This window comes from Pongo abelii, chromosome 4, assembly GCF_028885655.2.
Source record: "Pongo abelii isolate AG06213 chromosome 4, NHGRI_mPonAbe1-v2.0_pri, whole genome shotgun sequence".
Taxonomy (NCBI): domain Eukaryota; kingdom Metazoa; phylum Chordata; class Mammalia; order Primates; family Hominidae; genus Pongo; species Pongo abelii.
In genome coordinates this window covers 116,867,199-116,884,036 of record NC_071989.2, presented here as the reverse complement: position 1 = coordinate 116,884,036, position 16,838 = coordinate 116,867,199, and the positions used below count along the sequence as shown (strand labels likewise).

At 33.9% G+C, this 16,838-nt stretch overlaps 1 protein-coding gene across 26 annotated transcripts in view; it reads right to left on the bottom strand.

Moving 5' to 3' along the window:
* Window positions 1–16,838, bottom strand: part of FER (FER tyrosine kinase) — a 450,919-nt gene that overhangs the window by 306,465 nt on the left and 127,616 nt on the right. For all 26 annotated transcript variants that reach the window (XR_008525732.2, XR_008525733.2, XM_063724214.1 and 23 more), the window contains one exon: window positions 10,175–10,297. Coding sequence is in view for 24 of the 26 variants with exons in the window: in XM_063724214.1 (XP_063580284.1) it covers window positions 10,175–10,297 (123 nt within the window). In the remaining 2 variants the exon portion in view is untranslated. The remainder of the gene's footprint in view (window positions 1–10,174; window positions 10,298–16,838) is intronic.

The window sequence follows — 16,838 nt, the reverse complement described above, 5'->3', positions numbered from 1 at the left end:
ACATGCTGTCTCTGGGATGTTTTTGTTCTTATTGTTGTTGTTTCCATGTGGTATCTTCATTACTATGTCTGCTTCTGTGAGACATTTTGGCCAGATTATAAAACTACATCACAAGACCTCCTACTTCGAGGAAGACAGAATGTACTGACTCTGCAGAAAAGAGTTAACGTAGATTTAAACATAAAATCTCAAACTATTAAACTTTTAGAAAAAAAATAAAGAAGAAAACCTTTGACATCTAGGACTAATAGAATGTACTGACTAAGCAGAAAAGAGTTAACATAGATGTAAATGTAAAATCTCAAACTATTAAACTTTTAGGAAAAAAAAACAAGGGTAGGAAGAATCAATATCATGAAAATGGCCATACTGCCCAAGGTAATTTACAGATTCAATGCCATCCCCATCAAGCTACCAATGACTTTCTTCACAGAATTGGAAAAAACTACCTTAAAGTTCATATGGAACCAAAAAAGAGCCCACAATGCCAAGTCAACCCTAAGCCAAAAGAACAAAGCTGGAGGCATCACGCTACCTGACTTCAAACTATACTGCAAGGCTACAGTAACCAAAACAGCATGGTACTGGTACCAAAACAGAGATATAGACCAAAGGAACAGAACAGAGCCCTCAGAAATAATGCCACATATCTACAACCATCTGATCTTTGGCAAAGCTGACAAAAACAAGCAATGGGGAAAGGATTCCCTATTGAATAAATGGTGCTGGGAAAACTGGCTAGCCATATGTAGAAAGCTGAAACTGGACCCCTTCCTCATACCTTATACAAAAATTAATTCAGGATGGATTAAAGACTTAAATTTTAGACCTAAAACCATAAAAACTCTAGAAGAAAACCTAGGCAATACCATCAGGACATAGGCATGGGCAAGGACTTCATGTCTAAAACACCAAAAGCAATGGCAACAAAAGCCAAAATTGACAAATGGGATCTAATTAAACTCAAGAGCTTCTGCACAGCAAAAGAAACTACCATCAGAGTGAACAGGCACCCTACAGAAAGGGAGAAAATTTTTGCAATCTACTCATCTGACAAAGTGCTAATATCCAGGATCTACAATAAACTCAAACAAATTTACAAGAAAAAAACAAACAACCCCATCAAAAAGTAGGCAAAGGATATGAACAGACACTTCTCAAAAGAAGACATTTATGCAGCCAACACACACATGAAAAAATGCTCATCATCACTGGCCATCAGACAAATGCAAATCAAAACCACAATGAGATACCATCTCATACCAGTTAGAATGGCGATCATTAAAAAGTCAGGGAACAACAGGTGCTGGAGAGGATGTGGAGAAATAGGAACACTTTTACACTGTTGGATGGGACTGTAAACTAGTTCAACCATTGTGGAAGTCAGTGTGGCAATTCCTCAGGGATCTAGAACTAGAAATACCATTTGACCCAGCCATCCCATTACTGGGTATATACCCAAAGGATTATAAATCATGCTGCTATAAAGACACATGCACATGTATGTTTACTGCGGCACTATTCACAATAGCAAAGACGTGGAACCAAGCCAAATGTCCAACAATGATAGACTGGATTAAGAAAATGTGGCACATATACACCATGGAACACTATGCAGCCATAAAAAAGGATGAGCTCATGTCCTTTGTAGGGACATGGATGAAGCTGGAAACCATCATTCTCAGCAAACTGTCGCAAGGACAAAAAACCCAACACTGCATGTTCTCACTCATAGGTGGGAATTGAACAATGAGAACACATGGACACAGGAAGGGGAACATCACACACCAGGGCCTGTTGTGGGGTGGGGGAAGGGGGGAGGGATAGCATTTGGAGACATACCTAATCTTAAATGATGAGTTACTGGGTGCAGCACACCAGCATGGTACGTGTATACATATGTAACTAACCTGCACGTTGTGCACATGTACCCTAAAATGTGAAGTATAATAAAAAAAAAAAAAAGAAAAAAAAAACAAACAAAACAGAAAAAAACCTTTGAGATCTAGGACTAGGCAAAGACTTCTTAGACTTAACACCAAAGTACCAACCACAAACCTTAAAAGAAATAAAACTGACTTTTTTTTAAGACTAGTCAAGTGCAGTAGTGAGAATGGGAGAAGGAGTAAAACAAGGAATTCAGTCTATAACTGACTGTGAACAATCAATTCAGTTATCCACTCTTTGGACCAGCCTAAAACGGACTTCTTTAAAATTAAAAAATTTTGTTCTATGAAAGACCCTGTCTCTTGAGAAGATGAAAAGACAAGGTACAGACTGGGAGAAAACTATTTACAAATGACATATCTGTCAAAGAAATAGAATATATAAAGAACTAGAATACATAAAGGTCTAGAATATATAAAGAGTGCAAGAGTTAAAAAACAAAACAAAACAAAACAACCAAACATCCAATTAGAAAATGAGCAAAAGAGTTGAACAGGTATTTCATCAAAACAGGATATACAAATAAGAAACCAGCACATTGAAAAGATATTCCAGAACATCATTCATTAGGGAAATGCATATTAAAACAACAATGAGATATCACTACACATCTTTTAGAATGGCTCAAATATAGCATAGTGAAAAAGTGACAACACCAAATGCTGGCAAGGATGAGAAAAAACTGGATCACTCACACATTGCTGATGGAAATGTGTAATAGTACAAAACAAAACTAAACATGCAATTACCATACAATTAGCAACTGTGATCCTAGGCAGTTACTCCAGAAAAATTGTAACTTATGTTCACATAAAAACCTATACATAAATGTTTGAAGATCTTTATTTGTACTAGCTCCAAACTAGAAACAAACCAGACATCCTTCAAAGGGTGAATGACTAGACAAATTGTGGTATATCCATACTGTTAGGGGTTGAATTGTATCCCCCAGGAAGATATGCTCAAGTCCTAATGCCTGAAATCTCAGAATGTGACCTTATTTGGAAACAGGGTTGTTTCAGATGTAGTTAAGATGAGATTATACAGGATAGGATAGGCCATTAATGGAAAAGACTGTTGCCCTTATAACAAGAGGAAAATTTGGATACAGAGAAGAGACACACAGGCAGAGGGTCATATGGAGACAGAGGCAGAGACTAGAGTAAAGCTTCTACAAACCAAGGAATGTCAAGGATTGTCAGCCATCACCAGAAGCTAGGAGACAGGCATGAAACAGATTCTCCTTTGGAGTTCTCAGAAGGAACCAACACTGCCAACACCTTATTACATACTTTTACCCTCCAGAAATGAGAATAAATTTAATAAATAAAATTATGTTGCTTTAAGCTACCCATTGTGCAGTACTTTATTACAGCAGCCCTAAGAAACTGATACACATACCATGGAACACTGTACTATTCAACAGTAAAAAGGAATGAAAATAGCTGGATGAATCTGTAAAGAATTATGCTGAGTAAAAAGCCAATGCCAAAAGGTTACATACAACATGACTCCATTTATATCACATTCTTGAAAAAACAGACTAATGGTTTCTAGGGGTTACTAAGGAGGTAGATGGACTGAAGGAAGTGTGGCTATAAAAGTACAACACGAGAGATCCTTGTAGTAATGGAAATGCGCTGTATCTTAACTGTATAATGTCAGTATCTGGGTTGTGATATTATTTTATGGTTTTACAAGATGCTACCATTGAGGGAAACTGAGTATAGGGTACACGGGATCTCTCTGTATTATTTCTAACAACTAAATGTCAATCCACAATGATTTCAAAATAAAAAAATTAATTTAAAAATATGTATCACCGCTGCTTCATCATGCTTCCTCTGGTGAGGTGAGGAATTTTTTTCATTTTTTATTTTTATGGGTACATAATAGGTGTATATATTTATGAAGTAAATGAGATATTTTGCTAAAAGCATGCGATGTGTTATAATCACATCATGGTAAAGGGGGTATCCATCACCTCAAGCATTTATCCTTTGTGTTACAAACTATCCTATTATACTCTTTTAGTTATTTTAAAATGTACAATTAAATTATTATTGACTACAGTTACCCTGTTGTGCTATCAAATATCAGGTCTCATTCATTTGCCCACCACTTCCCACTACCCTTCCCAGCCTCTGGTAACCATCCTTCTACTTGCTATCTCCAGGAGTTCAAATGTTTTAATTTTTAGCTCCTACAAATAAGCGAGAACATGCAAAGTTTGTCTTTCTGTGCCTGGCTTATTTCACTTAACATAATGACCTCCAGTGCCATCCATGTTGAAAATGACAGGATCTCATTCTTTTTTTAATGGCTGAATAGTAGTCCATTGTGTATAGGTACTACATTTCCTTTGTCTGTTGATGGACACTTAGGTTGCTTCCCACTCTTGACTATTGTGAATAGTGCTGCAATAAACACGGGAGTGTAAATATTTCTTGGAGACACTGACTTCCCTTCTTTTGAGTATATACCTAGCAGTGAGATTGCTGGATGGCATGGTAGCTCTATTTTTAGTTTTTTCAGGTACCTCCAAACTGTTCTCCATAGTGGTTATACTAACTGAGGTCAGGTTTTTATCCTCTCATATGCCTTGGGCTCCTACCTAAATAATCTGTTTTGGAGGAAGGTCTTTTTTATTCCCCTTCAGGACTTGAAAGTTTCTACTGTATTGTACCATGCTGGCAATCAATTAGACACTCAGAGACACTATCTTAATACCAAGAATAAGATTAAAATGTAAATTTCTGGGTTTTGATTTTTAGTGGTTTTTAAGGATAATGAGACTTGCAGGGGGTGTATGCCTCTAGTCCTAACATTTTAAAATCAACATGTCTGATCATGAAATCAATTAGAAAAATTCATTTCTTCCAATTAATCCCATTTCAGCCTTTATCTATAACATAATCTCTCATATATGAACATGTTCCTTTTGTTCAATAATTATTGAAAAAAAGGTATTGCTGGTCTCACTATGTATAATACTATACAATTATGTTTATAATACCATTGAGCAAACAAGCAATACATACTTCAGTAAGTAGAAATTATAGTAAATGTATGATTATTTAGTACATGATGCATACGAGGCCATAAATAAATTTAAAACGTGGAAGCTTCCAGAACCCCTGCATGTGCTACTTCCTATCTCTGAACACTCTTTCCATGCACTCTTCACATGCAGGGTATCTTCTGCCCATCTCCTAGGAGACCTCTGACCATCCTTCTTAAGTAGCTGTTCCTCTGTTATTCTTCTATCTGAACCCTTATTTCACAGCAATGATAATAACTGGTAATTATTTTAATTTTGTATTGGTTTCCTCCACAAAAGTGTAAGTTTCATGAGCCACGTGACCATACATGTCTTACCTCTCACTGCAATCACAGCATCTGGTAGATGCACAATCAACATTGTTGAATGAATTCCCTATTTACATAGCACATTTTTTTTAAATCACGTAATTCTAAAACTCTGAGCCAAAGGAAAAAATGTAAGGTTCCTGAATTTCAAAACTAGAATACTATCTAGATTATTAAGTCTTACCTTTACCAGAAGCTAGATGTGACATTTTGCAAGTCTCTTAAAATTTCTGGACCTCAGATGTCACATTATTTGAAAGGCAGTGAGGCTAAATCAAATGATCTCTTAAGATTCTGCATGGCTCTATGATTTTATAATACATAAGGTATTTTTAAATACTAAGTGATAATGATATAAAACAGGTTAAGACAATACAAAATTAAATAATCATTTACTTTTTGTAAATCAAACCAAGCATTCAAACCAACAGTAACATCACTAGCTCTTTATGCCACCAAGTCATAAATGACATATGCCTGGTATTTTTTCCCATAACTTTTTTCTAATACAAAAGTCAAGGACCACAAATCAGGAAAAGATTGGTATTATTTCCATTTGAATAAACAGGCTTTAGAAGTAATCAGTGAAGGTATATGTACTAGACTGATACTCTGTGTTGGATTAAAGTATATTTAGTGTATATTATGCAATACAAAATTTTAGCGTATTAAATACACTAAATGCACCAAGTACACTAAATGTATTTAATTCAGCATATTTAGTGTATTTAATACATTAAAAATTTTTTATAAAAATTTCAAATGGTTGGTTTTATTCCTTTCATTCTATATTTTTTAAATAAAATTCTGCGATAGCTACATTTCAACTAAGACCTGCATTACTTATATAAGCTTGAACTCTGTTTTTGCTAATGTGTCAATTTAAAATCACATAAAAGCCATTCTTGAAGTTTATTTTTCACTTCATATTATTCAATTATAGGACTCAAAGCCATCAAATGATTTATCATATAATTTATTTTTTCACTGTCATTAGATGTTTTAGAGACATGGATATATTAAATTCAAATTATAAAAATTTGGTTTTAGACTCATTTTGATACAACAAATACTGTTATTTCTATTAAGTAAACATTCAATATAATTCCATTAATTTTAAAATAATTTAAGAATGCAAACATCTAACATAGACTATTTTTGACATTTGGGAAGAAATGTAGTCTTACAGTAACACAGTACATGAAACTAACAAAGTGTTGAGAAGTAAAGATAATGTAAGTTTATTATTAAAACTAGATAAAAATTGCTTTTAATTATATATGCATATTTAAACATATCTGTGTAGATACACACACATGTACACAATAAAAGGAAATATTCAAGAAATATTAAAAAATTAAATTGCAAACATTTGCCCTGGAATCCCTTTCAGACTATGTGTTTAGCAAAATATGTTAACATATAATTCAAAGGCAAACTTAACCATACCAATGTCTGCATTTAATGAAATTTAGCAGTAACTCTTTAGTCATATAAATATACTTAACATTTTCAAGATTATACCTTGACTCTAACAATAAAAACTCCATGGTAACAAAGGTTAACAAGAGTTGGGTTAAACAGGTCTCATCCCCTGAAAAACTTGGCATACTTACCCCTGCTAACTTATTATCTAAAGAATGCTGTTAAAATCATAAGATCAAGCAAATGATATGATCAAAAAGACAGAAGCTATGGAGTCAGCAACTCATGTCTTTTCTACCATTTACTATGTATGTGATTGTAAGTAAGTTATGTAAAGTCTCAAAGACCTGAAGGTAAAACACAGGCTACTATACAAAAGGCACAGAAAGATAACATTCAATGAGTTAACATATATATATATATATATATATATATATATATATATACACACACACACACACACGTTTATGTATGTTATATATATGTTTATATGTTATATATAATATATATGTTTATATATGTTATATATATGTTTATATATGTTATAATATAATATATATATAAAAATATCCAGCATAATATGTGACACAAAGTAAAAACTCAAGAAATGTTACTTTCCATATATCCACTACCCTTCAAGGCTCCTCTCTTATATCCATTCTCATAACCTGATAAATATAAACAGGTAGAGGAACATGGATTATACACCCATTATGTAGATAAAAAGAGAGGCAAAGATTTGATTCAAGAAAACATGCAAAAATTCAAATAATCTCATAACTTCTAGATTAGGGAGCCCTTAAAGATAATCTCCTCCAACAACTTATAGCCAGACATTCTGGTGAGATGGTTAGCACTTTCAATTTTCTTTCTTTATATCCACTAAGTTTTAAAATAGGAGTCATTATAATGTGTGCTTTTGCAAAATTATAAAAAGTAGAACCACTTGGTCATCTATAAACATGTGAAGAGATTCATCCACAAACACAGAAAAGCAAAAGATAATTCTTTTGTTTAATTTTATATGTGCAATGGGTGATGTTTTATTTTACCATTCAAATAAAATCTTCTGTTAATGTAATACTAAAAATTTGTAGATTTAGTAAAGAAATGATCAGAGTAACTCAAATCTTCCTGTTCTCGCCCTTACGGGGCTCATCAATTCCCATTTAATGTTGCAATGGACTGAATGTTTGTATGCTGCCAAAATTTAGATGTTGAAAACCCCTAATACAATGGTATTAGGAGGTGGGGGCCTTTGGAAGGTAATTAAGTCATGAAGGTAGAGCCCTTATCAATGGGATTAGTGCCATTATAAAAGAGATCCTAGGGAGCTCTTACCCTCTTTCTGCCATGTGAGGATACAATGAGAAGACAGCAGTCTGCAGTCTGGAAGAGGGTCCTCACAAGAACCCAATCATGCTGGCACCCTGATTTCAGACTTACAGCCTCCAGAACTGTGAGAAATAAAGTCTGCTCTTTATTAAGTCACCTAGTCTATGGCACATTGTTATAGCAGACCAAACAGACCCAGACAAAAATTTAACACCAAGTTGTAATAACAGCTATAGTATAAATGAGAAAAGTAGCCCTCTAAAATTTGATGTGGTATAATAGAATAGATGATGTTGCCATTCACTGAAATAAAGAATACTAAGAGTGAACTAGGTTAGGTTGAGTTTGGTTGGGTTGTATGGAGATTTTTAATTCAGCCTTTAGACATTGGGAATTTAGGATATTCTTAGACATTCAAAAAGGCATGTCAAGTAGGCAATTGGTTACATGGCCACGGAGTTCAGAAAATAAATCTGAGAGAGAGTAATAAATGGGTCATCTTCACCAGATCACTTAGGGAAAAAGTTCAGGGAGAGGAGTGAGACAGCCTAGGGCCACGCCTTCCCTAACTCTAAAATGGATTGGCTGAGCGGAAGAGAATGGGTTTGCAAAGGAGTGGTCAGAAAGAGAGGATTAAGATCTGGCATTTCGAGTTCCAAAGGCCAAGGGAAAAGAAAATAAAGGAAGTCAGTAAATTCAGATACTATTAAGAGGTCAAGTAAGATAGTTTCTAAATTTAGCTAGCAATGTAGACGTCATTGTGATCTTAGAGCTACCCATTTCCATAGCGATAGGGCAAAAAGCCAGACTTCGAAAACTAAGTGGGAATTGAGGAAATGAGTGAGCATAATCACTCTTGGAACAAGTTTGAACTAAGAAAACAGAAAGCAAAGATAGTACTTGGGAAAAAATATGGAGATTTAAAAAGGATTATTTGGGGTGGGTAGGGAGGTGGAGATTGTTTTTCGGAGTCCAGACTTAAGTATATTTTAAAAGTGAGCACAAGGACCCAGTTGGGAAGGAAAGGTGAACACAATACATAAATTATGTAAAATCTGAGAAAGTAGAGATGAGAAAATACAAAAAAACAAAAAACAAAAAAAAGACAGGCATAAGAAATGAACTTAGGACAAAGAACAATTCCTCTATTGAAGTAAGGAAAGAGGATGAGTACAAATTTCGGTGGGTTTGGAATTCCAATCTCAGAAAAGAAGAAAAATGTCATCCAATGTTTCTAATTTTTTTCTGGGATGTGAATGTCCGTCTGCTCACTATGATGAGGGAGACAAATAATCAGAGATCTGAAATAAGTGGAGGATATATGAAAAGTTGTGCAGAAACAGCAGGTACAAACCAGAGAAATTCTATATATCACAAATTCCTTGAGAGTCTTGATAAATCAAAGAATATGTGAGAGTATAATAGCAAGAAATATGTAAGGTCTAGTCAGGATTAGAAAAACCACACCAGCACCCACTGTTGTAGATGCAATTAATAAAGGCAGATTAGAAACTTGAAGTTTAGATTAAATTTTAAATTCTTAAGCAGTAGAAAGCATAATGAATCAGTAAAAGAAGAGTATACCAACACAAGTAAAGTCTGTGGACCTAGGAAGATATTTACAAATCCAGAAATCAGCAAGACAAAACAGCATAGCTAATCACTGAGTGATTTTTATCTGTTTTCTAATCAGTCTGCTTCCTTTTAACATAGTAGAGACTATTTACAGGTAATATTGGTCTGCCACTTTCTTAACAGGGGAATTCACAATGGGTCTGGTGAAAATGGATGTAGGAAAGTAAAGACAGCTTTTAACAATGAATTTTTGAAAGATAGTTCAAACTGTTAAAACATTGAGACATATGATCAGGATGCTATATTTACAAAAATACATAATCATTTTTCCCAAGGACACTATATTTTTTAAAACCACAGAATCATTTTTCCAGAACCCTAGAAATTAACTATACAAAACTTTATACTTAAAATGAAAGTTTCTGTTTCTAGAAATGTTAGGTTCACACTGCCATGTAACTAAAATATTTTTGTAAAATTACAATTAAACGTTCTTCCTTCAAATTGTTTCTCTTTTACTCACTCAGACTTCTTCTCACAAGTCTCAGAAGATTCTTCAATTCTCTTCTCTAACTCCAAAACAGCCTCCTCCTTGTTTAAAAGCATCTGCTGTGTTTGCATAAGTTCTTCTGCTAACGTTTTCAACCTAGAATAAACAGTATCCTCAATATCAATCAACAAATTAATTTTCACTTTATGCATATCAAAAAAGTATTCATACATCTTATGTTGCAATGTCCAAAACAGTAGCCACATATAATCTGATTCAAACTGAAGTAAAATTTCAGCTCCTTGGTTGCATTAGACACATTTCAAGTGCTAAACAGAAATGTAGCTACTGGCTACCTTACTGGATGGTAGAAAAAAGAGTATTTCAATAATCACAGTAAGTACTCGGGCAATACTGGTCTAGAGTCTTATTCACCAAAAAGAAAAAGTAGGTAAAGAAAAGAGAAGAGAACAACTTTGGTAGACATTGAGTAAATGGTAAGTACTATTATTTGCAGATGTTATCTCATTTACTCTTCACAACAATCTTATGAGATATATAGTATTATTTTAAAGAAATGAAAGTGAGGCTCAGTTATTTGTCATTTTAAATTCATGGTAAGCTATTTCTATTTTCACATATTGTAATAATACTTTAGGAGTATTTTCTGTATAGAATTGAAGACAATTTAATACATGAATTAATATAAGCTCACAAACCAGATAATTTATGTTTGTATAAAATGCACTGAGTCCTTAATGGAAGTATTTCTACCACAAAAACATACATGGCTATCATATCACTTTAAAATTTTTATCTTCAGCTTTTCAAAGCAAGACATGAAACCCAAAAGACAAAAAAGAAAATATTAAATAATCTAACTCTATAAAAATGTAAATTTATTTGAACTTAAAGAGATCATAAAGTCAAAAGCAAACTTCAGACTGAAGAAATACATGCAGCGCGAATTACCAGAAAGAGCCCTTTTCGTGCAGAAAAACTCTTAGAAAAAAGACAAACTAATATGAAAATGGACAAAAAACACAATGGAAGTTCACCATCAAAAAATTAAATGATCAATAAGCATATGAAGTTCATATGCTTAACACAAGGGGAGTTCACCATGAAAAAATTAAATGATCAATAAGCATATGACATTATTACAACTTGACTGACTGTATAAGAAGTTATTTTTCACCTACTAAAATTGACAAGCATGAAAAATACTTGGAATATCCAGTAATAGCAATATTATTTTTTTTAAATGGAAACAATTATATATCAGTGATGTGAAAAAATTGGCACAGATTTTTCAGGGGTCATCTTGGAACTGTCTCTCAAATTTTAAATTAGAAAATTATCTGACCATCTAAAAATGTGTCTTACCAAAACACTTGTAAAATATGCACAAAGTCTGTCCATACAAAAATATTTGTTGCAATATTGATTATAAAGCAAAAAACTACAAAATATTTAAATGCCCTAGTATAGCATACAGTCACTAAAAAAGAATTAGGTACACATATATAAGGTTTTTCTAAGATATAATTTTAAATTAAAAGGCAAGACGTAGCAGAATACATATAGCATTGTTCTAATTATATTAAAATACATATACATGCATATGTTCCATGAACTGAATTGTGACCCCAAAATTCATCTGTTGGGGCCCTAACCCCCACTATAATGGTATCTGGAGATGGAGCCTCTAGCAGGAAATTAGAATTAGATGAAGTCATGAAGGTGGGGCCCTCGTGATGGGATCAGAGCCCTTATAAGAAGAAACAGCACAGAACTCACTACCTCTCCTCTCCCTCTCCTCACGTACGCAAAGAAAAGGTCATCTGAGGACACAGCAAGAATTACCTATCTACAAGTTAGGAAAAGAGCCCTCATAAGTAACCCAAATCAGTTGACATCTTGATCTTGGACTTCCCAGCCTCCGTATCTATGAGAAATCATTTCTGTTGTTTCAGCCATCCAGCCTATGGTAATTTGTATGACAGTCTGATATGGTTTGGTTGTGTCCTCACCCAAATCTCATCTCGAATTGTAACTCCCACAATTCCCACATGTTGTGAGAGGGACCCAGTGGGAGGTAACTGAATCATGGGGACAGGTCTTTCTCATGCTCTTCTCACAATAGTGAGTAAGTCTCATGAGATCTGATGGTTTTAAAATGAAGAGTTCCCCTGCACAAACTCTCTTTGCCTGCTGCCATCCGTGTAAAACATGACTTGCTCCTCCTTGCCTTCTACCATGATTGTGAGGCCTCCCCAGCTATGGGGAACTGTAAGTCCATTAAACTTCTTTTTCTTCCCAGGCTCAAAAGTCTTTATCAGCATCGTGAAAACAGACTAATACAGTCCAAACAGACTAATACAATATATTTATGTGATATGTGTTTATATGTGAGTGCATAGGATAAGAAACAGATGACTATAAACCAAAGTTTTATCAATACTCTGAGAGGTGTGGGATTGGAGTAGGGAGTGATTTAAGTCCAAAGAAGTCTTTCATAGTTTACTCCATATATATCAACATTGTTTGAATCTCTTATAACAGGAATAGATTTTTTTAGAATCACTAAATAGGTAATAGAGATAAGAGAGGCAGAAAAACTATCATACATAATCAGAAGAATGCTAAATACAGCAATAAATACTATTTCATTTTTATTTAGAGTAAAACAACATAATAAATTTCAGTAAGTCTCTGACGGCATTTGATATTAAAGCAAAATAAAGCAATAATAGTTATAATAATGATCGAGAGTCATCAGGGAAAGGTCAGATTGAACATTTTTCTTTAATCATATATATATTCATAAGACATTTGTATCAAATCTAGTAAAATTATGTTTTTGAATATCATGGAGACACAAGCTTCAGTTGTTGAGAGAATTGGCTTGCATGGAATAGTTCATATTCTGACTATCAGATAAAGAAAACATTACTGTGTTAAGATTCAAGATCATTGTCAAGAAAGCTACATTTCAACCACTGGCTCCAACTTCCTTATTAAATAATTATAAATAAATAAATAAGTAAATAACACATAATTCTGTGCTGTTCCAACTCTGCCTTACATATAATCTCATTTAATTCAAATGAAAGTTTAGAACACAGAGCCCTACCTCAGAATCTGTCCCAACCACTTTCTGACACCCAAGTCTGGTGGAAACAGAAAAAACAACCAGCTTCTTATCACTGTCTTGACCATGCTACATTAAAGCTGAATTTAATAAAAAGCCTTTCCTCTCCTTATCACTTTCTTCTGTTCTATCCTTTGCTGCTTTTCCCTGCACATTTCCCTTATTCTCATTCTCTTCCTGGTTAATTTTCCATTCATCTCTCTTCTCAAAACTTCAATCATTCATTTAAACAAGTGTTTATTAAATACATTCCTTGTGTCAGACACTCTGCTAGACAGTAGGGATACAACAATAAACAAGTTTGCCCTCAGGAAACTTATATTCTACTAGACAGACATCAAAGAAGAAAAGACAAATGAATTTAGAAGAATAAAATTATACAGGGAGGCCGGGAGCAGTGGCTCACATCTGTAATCCCAGCACTTTGGGAGGTTGATGGGGGGGTGGATCATTTGAGGTCAGGAGTTTGAGACCAGCCTGGCCAACATGGTGAAACCTCGTCTCTACTAAAAATACAAAAATTAGTTGGGTGTGGTGGCAGGCACCTGTAATCCCAGCTACTCAGGAGGCGGAGGCAGGAGAATCACTTTAACCTGAGAGGCAGAGGTTGCAGTGACCCAAGATCATGCCACTGCACTCCAGCCTAGGCAACAGAGCGAGACTTCGTCTCAAATATATATATATATATATATATATATATATATATATAATTTTTTTTAATCTAAAAAAAATACATATGGTGAAAGTATTTACTCTTTCTTACTATTATCCCCTTAAAAAAAAAAAACCTGTAATGTGTGAATTAAGTGAAGAGAAAAACATTCAAGTAATTATAGTTCATGTATAGATGACATAACAAATGTAAGAATAGTTCATAAATTTCAAAGTACAATATTCACCATCATGTTATTACATGTTTCGTATACAAATATAATAGTAACAGTCCAAATGAGAACACATAGATACAGGGAGTGGAATAACACACACTGGGGCCTCTAAGGGGAGGGCCGGCAGGGTGAGGGAGAGCATTAGGATATATATAGCTAATGAATGCGAGACAATACCCAGTGATGGGTCGATAGGTGCAGCAAATCACCATGGCACACGTTATATATAACAAATCTGCATGTACTGCACATGTATCTGGAACTTAAATAAAATAAAATAAAATAGCATAAAAATAGAAACAGTTCAAATGGCTTATTCTTTACATTTTTAAATTAAATATTATAATATTATAATGCAAAGCAGTTAAAAGTCATAAAATGACCCTGCCTGGAAAAAATTCACAAAATGACATAATACTTAACATTTGAGTGCCAAGCATAGTTTTAAGCACTTTATAAATAAGCATTTAAATTTATAGAATTCTTATAACACCCTTATAATCTCCATTTACATATGAAGAACTGAAGCAAAGAGGTTAAAACTCTTGTCCAAGGTCACAGAGCTGGTAAGTGGGAAAAGCTGATAACAGAGACCAAGCAGCTTAAATCCTGAATCCACACCCTTAACAACTAATATCCTGTCTTAGTAATTGTACATCCTAGAATTTATCCTATATATATGCTTCAAAAGTGTACAAAGATGTAAATACAAGAATGTTTATTGTATAATCACAATAAACAAAAGTAAATGTATCGTGATGTTAATGATGCTTAGTTCTCAGGTGCCTCACTGCATGATCCCTTCCAAGACTCTGTAGTTAATTTTGTATTTGTAAGTTTGTATAGATTTTCTTAAAGATGTTTCCCACACTCCAATTTTATAAGCTTAGAGTCCCATAAAACCTGGCACCAACTCTGTCAATGGAAAAAACTAGAAATAACCTAAATGCCCATCAATAAATAACAAAACTAAAGAAATTACATTACATACAAGTAGTAAAACTCTGTACACATTAAGAGGATTTAATACATGTTAAAAAAAAAGAGGATGATGCTAAGGAATATGCATAAAATAATTCCTACTTACACAGAAGAAAATTCATACACATGTATATACATTGTATATACATTCTGGAAAAATACATACACTTTTTTCATGAGTTAAACCTGGAAGGTAGTGATGGTGGTCGACAAAAACAAGAAAGAAAAATGTTAATTTTTATTGTATACCTTTTTGTAAGATTTTATAGATTTTATCATCTGCATGCTTTAGTTAGATAATTTTTAAAGATTTAATTGTATTAAACGATACAAAGCCAGCCCAGCATGTTGGCTCATGCCTGTAATTCCAGCACTTTGGGAGGCTGCGGCAGGTGGATCACTTGAGGTTAGGCGTTCGAGACCAGCCTGGCCAACATGGTGAAACCCCATCTCTAATAAAAATACAAAAAATTAGACAAGCATGGTGGTGCACACCCATAGTTCCAATTACTTGGAAAGCTGAGGCAGGAAAATCACCTGAAAGTGGGAGGCAGAGGCTGCAGTGAGCAGAGATTGCGCCACTGCACTCCAGCCTGGGCAACAGAGCAAGACTCAGTCTCAAAAAAAAAAAAAAGATACAAAGTCCTAAAACCTTTATTATGGATAATAAAAAGTTTCCAATACTTACCCAACACTTTTTATATCATAATCATTGGATGTCATGACATAAATCTTACAACACTCTTAAAGGGATCAAACTTCCAACTTACAAAAAAATTATGACTTGACAAACCATCTTAACTTTTATTTCTGACATGAAATTTGCAATGCTGAAACTTTAAGTGTGACATTTGGGTTAATTAAAAAAATGGAATTTATAGTTGCCTGAGGTAACTTTTCTGACATCTCTTTTTCTCTATTGTTGCAACATAAATTGAAAACATAAACTATTTCTTGCCATCTCTTTCTTAAAATATAATTGCAAGAGCATAGGATTTTTATGGATGACATTCTATACTATGACACAAATCTTTATGAGCTTTTCTCAAGAGTAAACAGAAGATGGCTTCTACAACCAAGCGAAAGTTATGAGTTTCTGTTAAATACAGTCACCTCCTAATACCCACTTAATCCACCTCCAATCCAACAAATCCATCTGCTTTCTTCCATACAACTTTGTTTCCGTTATTCAAACGGTCCTTCTGACATGTCACCTGACTTCAATATTTTACATTTTTTGAAATCTTTCCAACTCACTCCTAAAGTATTCCCCCAACACAGCCTGAGCAAATTATAATACTGTATATGTTCAACCAGGGACCAAACTTGAGCTAATACTGTAAACAAGAACAGCCAAAAACAGATTTGGTAAAAGCAAGGCTCTATGTAAGAGATGAAGGAGTAGTGAAGTATTTGACACCCCATTAAATACAAGGTTGATTCAATAGTTGGATGGGTTAAATTGGTATCATCCTCTGTAACAGGAGTCAGCAACCATTTTCTGATAAAAGCACAGAAAGCAAATATTTTAGACTTTGCCACCAAGAAGCAAAATCAAGCATAGTATATAGGTATTTATATAACAAAAGAGAAAACAAAGATTCACAAATATTTTGTTGGCAAATTCAAAATATAGTAATAATTGGGTACATGTTATCGTAATGCAAGTCTCTTA